The following is a 7755-nucleotide window of genomic DNA, read 5'->3' on the forward strand; positions in this document are numbered from 1 at the left end:
GACGGCGGTACACAAGCCATCAGAAGCTTTGCTGCATAAATGAAAAAACAAAACATTTTCATACCTTTTGATAAGACATGTGCATCAAATAATTCTACTTCAACCAATTGTTAGTGTTTTCCTTCTTGAGTCCACCACTTATATACGTGGTCTATCATTCAGATTGGTTGGTCACCTTATTTTCAGATTATTCAACTTGATATAAAACGTGTAATTGGTTAGTCACTCATCCGAATAAAAGAAACGATCAAAATTTTTTTTTTGTAGGGTGACTGATGTTTTGATAAAGTCTAATTTTGAAGTTTTCATCAAAACAGTAGAGTTTTCTTAGATTTAATAAGAAAATACCACAAGTGTTATAGGACGCACGTGTGACTCAGGCACATCATTACGCACGTGGTGAACTTCTAGCAAAATCATCATAGAAATAAAAGGGCCGAGTTCAGTACATGTGTGTCTCACTCACACAAACAAAATTACAAAAGGTTTGAGTTAGGTTCCTTTGGCTTTGGTTCAAAGCAAAATGATTCACATATTGAAGTAACAACTAAAGCCAAATGGAGTCGTAATAAAGTATTACAATATTTGCCAAGAAAATAAATATATACTATATATACATGTAGAAGATGATGTAAATAAAATGAATTGATAATAGTTGGTACCGTATATACTGTGTTTGTGTGTTGTGAGGAGATTACTTAGCCTTTACTTTTCTCAAAGAGAAAGCTTCGTGCATCATTTTGAGTTGATCATACCTGTCCTTTTATTTTCCATCACCTTTTCAAGTGAAAAATATATGTTTATGTTTCTCTTAACGAACAAGGATGCTTCACCCTCAACACGCGGTGGACGCACTGATTGTTACAGAAACGAAAGATTAGTCTAGTCTTAATTAGTTAAAGTGTAGGTGTGACTAATCACTAATCTAATCTCAATAAAAAAAAATGCCACAACCTGAGTCTTCCTGCCATTAAGCATACCCTAAACCAAAAAAATATATTTATCATGCATATAAATCAATCCACAATCGAATTTTGTTAAGTTACTACTCTACATTATCTATAAACTTATTTTGAATACGTGAATGATGCTGAGACATAGTTTTACTGGAACATGCACGAAACATAAAATTCACTTTTGATCATAATTTTTTAATAAATAAAAAGCTGTGTTTAGGAAGCAAACAAATTCTTAAAAACATTATAATCCATGGTTAGAAAATATAAAAGGATAGAACATATACTTTGGTGTATACAAGTAGGAAACAATGTGGACAATTTTTTTTGTTTCTATGGGACTTTCTTTAGGTGAGGATTGAGACAATCTTTAGAATCTTTGAATCCACTCTTCTCTCCAAACTCTACTTCGCTGTGACAACAACTTCAAGATAGATTAGTTAGGCGAATTAGATTACATTTTAATTCATCTGAAAGGCTTTGTAAACCAGTTCAAGATAAACGCATCTCACCAAACTATTAATTACAAAACTAATTAACGTCAACAATTGCAATTTAAATGTATATTTTTAATTTCGTTGCTCTTATATTTCCTTCGATCTTTCTCCCTCTCTCACAAACATACTGACATTTTAGAGAGCCTTGAAGATATTATTTTTTGTTCATTTCTTCTACTCTAGCTTCTAACTCAGATGCAACCCTGGAGAAGAAAGTTTCCATTGTTCGAAACAGGAGTAACAATGAAACAGAGGAAGAACAGTAATCTCTCGATCTTCGTCGTCGTCTTCTCTGTGTTCCTCTTCGGTATCTTCATGTACAACGAAGACGTCAAATCCATCGCCGAGTTCCCTTTCTCCAGCTCAAAACCTAGCGACGTCCAAGAGAGCCAAGAAGATGCTAAACCGATCACAGAGGTCACGGCACTACCAGTTCAAGAACCGATCAAGAACTCAGACCCAGTTCATGATTCCGCGGGAAACGCAGACCCAGTTCAGGACTCGGTCAAAAGCCAAGACCTTGATCATGATTCAGTGAGAGAAGCAAAGCCACCGAAAACAGAGGAAGAGAAGAAGATTGAGCTGTTTGCTGCGGCGGAGGAAGAAGATGACGTGGAAGTACCGCCGGAGGAGTGCGACTTGTTCACCGGAGAATGGGTTTTCGATAACGAGACGCATCCGTTGTATAAAGAGGATCAGTGTGAGTTCTTGACGGCGCAAGTGACGTGCATGAGAAACGGGAGAAAAGATTCTCTGTATCAGAACTGGAGATGGCAGCCCAGAGATTGTTCTTTACCAAAGTAAACCGGAAAACCTCTGTTTTTGCAATCGGTTATTGGATTGGTTTAGTTTCGGTTAAGTCTAATTTGTTTCGGTTTTGTTTGGTTCTGTGAAGGTTCAAAGCGAGACTGCTTCTGGAGAAGCTACGAAACAAGAGAATGATGTTCGTTGGGGACTCTCTTAACCGGAATCAATGGGAATCTATGGTTTGCTTGGTTCAATCAGTGGTTCCTCCCGGTCGAAAGAGCTTGAACAAAACCGGTTCTCTCTCCGTCTTTAGAATCGAGGTAATGAAACCCACTTGAGCTAATAAATGTCTTTAATAAGATTATCAGAGTAGAGTATTCAGTAATTAATATTTTATTTTTGAAAAAGGACTATAATGCAACGGTGGAGTTTTATTGGGCGCCATTTTTGGTGGAATCAAATTCAGATGATCCAAACATGCACAGTATACTCAACCGTATAATAATGCCCGAGTCTATAGAGAAGCATGGAGTCAACTGGAGAGGCGTTGACTTTCTTGTATTCAACACTTACATCTGGTGGATGAACACATTCGCCATGAAAGTCCTGTAAGTGCTGCTATATTGACTGTATCGATATGTGTATGTAAATTCCAAAGTTGTGATGAACTGAGATGGTACGTAACAAGCAGACGAGGATCGTTCGATAAAGGAGACACTGAGTACGAAGAGATCCCAAGGCCAGTAGCTTACCAGAGAGTGTTACGGACTTGGGGAGATTGGGTGGACCGCAATATAGATCCTCTACGTACCACTGTTTTCTTCGCAAGCATGTCTCCTCTCCACATCAAGTAACTAATCCCTTAACTTCCCCTCCCATCTAGACTTCACTTTAAGATAACTTGTGTCTTCCTTAGTTTGCTTGATGAACTGATTCTTTTCTTGCAATAATGAAACTAGTCACCACTTGAGAGGTTTTGGTTTAGTTCCACCGATTCAGACGTGCCCTAACTTGAAAACCAAGAAACCAGTGAAAAATGAGATAACAAGTCCTTGTCCCTTGAAAAGCCCACAAAAATTTACAAACTTAGCATATTATTGTTTTATTGTATCTTAGGAGCTTGGATTGATGAACTGAACATAGCTGGTGATGTTTTGCTTGCAATATGAAACTACTCACAACTTGAAAGCCAAGCAACTACCAGAAAAGTAGATAACAAGTCTTTATTCTTCGAAAAGCCTACAACATAAGCATACTGTTGTTTATTATATTTTAGGAGCTTGGACTGGGAGAATCCAGATGGGATAAAGTGTGCTTTGGAGACGACACCGATCCTCAACATGTCAATGCTGTTCAGCGTAGGAACAGACTACAGGCTGTTTTCAGTAGCAGAAAACGTCACGCATTCTCTAAAAGTTCCGGTTTACTTCCTCAACATTACAAAACTCTCCGAATACCGGAAAGATGCCCACACTTCGGTTCACACAATCCGACAAGGCAAAATGCTGACGCCGGAGCAACAAGCCGATCCCAACACATATGCAGATTGTATCCATTGGTGTCTTCCCGGTTTGCCTGATACGTGGAACGAGTTTCTTTACACACGTATTGTTTCCCGTTCGTGACCTAAAAGATAACATAAGAAGTGTTTTGGAATCTCTCTTTTAAAACCTTTTTTTTCCTCTATGCTCCATCGATCGGGTACCTCGAAATGTTATTATTTTTATGTCATAATGTTCATAATTTTCAGTAACTGTAATTGTGAAATGTTTTCTTTTTCTTCTTTAAATGGTTATTAGATGGCCTTTTAACTGTCTTTGTAAGCTTTGAACTTTGGAGTGAGGTGGAAAGCAAAGGATGCCAAATGTTTTTGTGTTTTGCTTTTTGGGTCAATTAATTGTGTAAAACTTGCCCACATCCACTATAAAACATTCCATATGTTGTTCACCGGAGTATATAGAAAGGTAAATCTGTATTCATTTCTTGCTTTTTTTTTTGTTGGACATGATCATGCACTCATTTGGACCAAATATAGAGGCCAGTTATCCCATTTCACAATGATTGATAAGAGTCTTGATTCCGAGCCCTATGCAAGTTTAAACCTTTCACATATTTCTTTGACACCACTATAACTACTGAACAATGTATGATTCAATTCCTAAGAGTTTTGGTTTCTTCCTATTTGATGCTCATCATTGTCTTTGTTGAATCTCTAAAAATTTCTTTTTTCTTTTTTTCTGTCTAAGAAAGATGGTTACACCTCTTTACCGTGAACCCAATCAATGTAAATAGTACATCCCAACTAGAATTAAACCCGAATAATGGAATGCCTACTAGACATTCCTTTACCAATAGAGCAACAACTTGTTGGTATTTTCTTCTTCTCTGCAATGTAAATTTGAGTAAATGGTTGAAAAATACTAAACCTATACCATTTCTCCCAAAATTCTGCAAAGGACAATCATCAATACTCCCTCCTAACACATCTATGGAGGCAGAAGCAATTGCCTTGTTGATGGTAGTACAGCCAAGGAATCGTTTATCATATAGTCAAGTCACTTTTATTGGAGACTGTAAGCAGTTGTTTGACTTCTTAAATCTTCATCGAATAGCTGAAGATCAAATAGAAGAGTAAATGAGGCAATCACAATACTGGATGACACTGTGAAAATAAGCAAGCATCAAAGCCACTACTACTCTTTTCAGTATGTTCAAAGGTCTTTTGTTGCCTATGTTGGTAAGACTTGCAAAGGAAGCAAGAGTAAGGAATGATAATTATGTAACCTCATGGCGAAATGCTCTGTAATGATCCTTATACTCTGTTTTCTTAAGTTTTAATGAAAAAAAGGGTTGACAACAAAAAAAAAGCTTGTTGTGTTGTGACCAAACCACATCTTATCTTACTATATAAAGTAAGGTTTGCTCTCTCCTTGGAGACACCTAGGATGCAATGTCACAAAGTCTAAGCATGTATGCACGACACATGTCTACTTCTTACCGAGTTTTTTTTGTTTCGTTTGTTTTGTTTCTATATGGGCCTTTTCCTTTGCAAGTTTGGGCTTGCTCTTCGGTACTGAGTTTTGTGAAAGACAATTACCCATCCTGAGTAGAAGAGAACATCTTCTTCACGACTAATGGCTTTCGATATCTAGGGTTTCTTCATCGTCTTCTTCGATCTCTAACCTCAACCGACAATGGAGTTTCAGAAGGTTGCGCGAGATAAATCTTCAGGAATCTATGGGTCAAGCTCTGTTCGTGTTGTTTCGTCTGCGATTCATCTCCTCTCAAACGTTACAGGATACATTGATCCATAACTCCTTCGCCACACACCAAGCATGATACCTCATTAGTGCTTCTATCTCTCTTAGAGGCGGTGATTTCCACCTATAAAAAGGTCATCGTTCATCCCCTAAACATCATCCTCCTAAAACGTTTGCTGCTCTTTTTATTTATTCAGAAATCAGATTATAGTAGCATCTCAAAATCTCTGAGTCTCGCTTTTCAGAATGAAACTAACCTTTGTTCATTGCAGATTCTGTTGATGAAATGTGGAGGCATATAATTTGATGCCTCATATAGTAAAACTCCATCCAGAGCAGAATGGTTAACGAGTGAATCTGGCCCGGTTACTTGGGACTGGATCTCTGCTTCAGTAATGATATTTTGAATCATAATTCATGAATGTGAACAAGATACATACATGAACAATGAATGGTCAGTCATGGTTGGGAACATGTGCTCGAAGCTGTCTAGATTCCAATCTGAAAGTGCAGCAAGTGTGAAGTGAGTACACTCTGTCCTTTTTCCCCTTACACATTTTTGTAAGATCAGTAGCAATGAAGTTTTATTGTTGTTGGTATTTAATAAATTTATTTTTGTTGATGAATATATATGTGAAATATGTTCTTAAAGTTTTTCCAGAATCCAAATTAGATTTGTCCTGTTTGTCATGGGATCTGTAATTGTGCCGGAATCATAAAGGTTGGTTCTAACTGTCCATGTATTTCAGAAAAGGTGTGTTACGATCCTTTTATCTTCCATATTGCCATATTAACTTGGTTAGTCAAAAAAAACAATCAAATATTTTTGGACAGACTTGAATCTTGCCTGAGAACAAAGTTTTTTTCTCACTTATATTCTTATGTTTTCTGCAGCTACCTGCAAACAGTCTGATCATACTTGGGAAAAAGACTTATGTGCTAAGTTTGGTTCAGTTCCATTGTCCAAAGTTGTAGAAGAGGACCGGTATATGCTCCAATACGTTAGAGTGGCCCAGTAGGACGATTCAGTGTGAGAAAATGCAATCAAGAACGCTAAATCGCTGTATTGGGCAGAGATAAATAGAGCTTCATGTGACTTACATTTTCATGATCCTGATGTCTACGTTGATGATGTTAAATGGGATGCTGAAGTTGACACTGGAGAATTCATACGATTAGGACCAGTATTGTCATGGATGGAGTAGTTTCAAAACAGGAACTTGGGTAGCAAGGAAAAAAACAACAATTTCAAAACAGAAACCTGGCTTCAAGAGAAGAATAATGACAACAGCTGCTACAACTACTAAGAGGTTGGGAATTGGAACAGTAAGGATCAACAATGAAGAGAAATTGGAGAAAGCGAGGAGTTGTGCAATGTGGAGGAGATCAGGTGGAGAACTGTCGATTTGGAAATGGAGAGGGAGAAGCAAATGTGGGTTTCAGCAATTTGAATGGTTGAGTGATTGAGTCTCTCTTGATAATATTTTTTTCAAAATGAAAGAGTAACATTGTTTTCCGTTAGTAACTATATAGTGGAAGTGTAGAAGCTTATAGTCATATTGATTTTATGTTTGTCGTGCCACATATGAATGACAGTTATGTAATGAAAACCAAGATCGAAGTGGTGCTTCATTATGTAGGTAAGGTAGAGTTACTCTCAGGCTTTGTAGTTTGTTTAGAATGAAAATCATTTTCGCCATAGTCTTCTCGCATTTTGGTAAATAAGAATAATCTCTATTGAATTTTCAGTGATGTGATCGTATTTAAAAAATGACTCGGTGAACAAATGTGACTTGGTCCCAAATTATAGCATATAATATATTTTTAAACATGATATATATATATATATATATATTATTTAGAAAAATATAAAATACTTAACAAAAAGTATAGCGATTTTGTTAAATTGTTAAATAAATAATAGAATAATTATATACAAATAAAACCAATATAAAATCAAATACAAAAATTAATAGAATGAAAATAAAACAATCACTAATTATATTCTGAGAACTAAACAATAATAAATAAATATATATATATTTTTAAAAGTAATATGTTTGGATAATATGTTTATTTGATGAATATTTTAAATAAATATGTATATTTTAAATAGTAACAATCAGTAATATATTTTTGATTATATCTAGCTAATTAAAAACTATTGTGAATCAATTACTATTTTTCGTAATATCTAAATCAATATGTTTAAAAGAAAATATATAAGAGAAACTACAAGTCTCAATGAATTCAAAAACAAAATTATAAAAGGCATACATATAGAGTAACAAAATA

The 7755-nt window shown here is 35.9% G+C and overlaps 1 protein-coding gene and 1 long non-coding RNA gene across 4 annotated transcripts; both read left to right on the forward strand.

Moving 5' to 3' along the window:
• The first annotated feature begins 1364 nt into the window (after positions 1 to 1364).
• LOC106297019 (protein ESKIMO 1-like) lies at positions 1365 to 4147 on the forward strand. The gene is made up of 5 exons (XM_013733297.1): positions 1365 to 2253; positions 2349 to 2520; positions 2609 to 2808; positions 2892 to 3050; positions 3477 to 4147. Exons 1-5 carry the CDS (start codon positions 1649 to 1651, stop codon positions 3823 to 3825), a joined length of 1485 nt encoding a protein of 494 aa, XP_013588751.1. The 5' UTR covers positions 1365 to 1648; the 3' UTR covers positions 3826 to 4147.
• Positions 4148 to 5272: 1125 nt separating this feature from the next.
• On the forward strand, positions 5273 to 7159 carry LOC106296680. 3 transcript variants are annotated; one of them, XR_001261272.1, is made up of 3 exons: positions 5273 to 5594; positions 5733 to 6258; positions 6355 to 7159. It is a non-coding gene; the product is annotated as an uncharacterized LOC106296680 (long non-coding RNA). The 3 variants fall into 3 exon arrangements; XR_001261273.1 differs by having other exon boundaries at positions 5274 to 5594; positions 5733 to 6214; XR_001261271.1 differs by having other exon boundaries at positions 5278 to 5594; positions 5733 to 7159.
• Positions 7160 to 7755: the final 596 nt, after the last annotated feature.

This window comes from Brassica oleracea, chromosome C6 (assembly GCF_000695525.1).
Source record: "Brassica oleracea var. oleracea cultivar TO1000 chromosome C6, BOL, whole genome shotgun sequence".
Classification (NCBI taxonomy): domain Eukaryota; kingdom Viridiplantae; phylum Streptophyta; class Magnoliopsida; order Brassicales; family Brassicaceae; genus Brassica; species Brassica oleracea.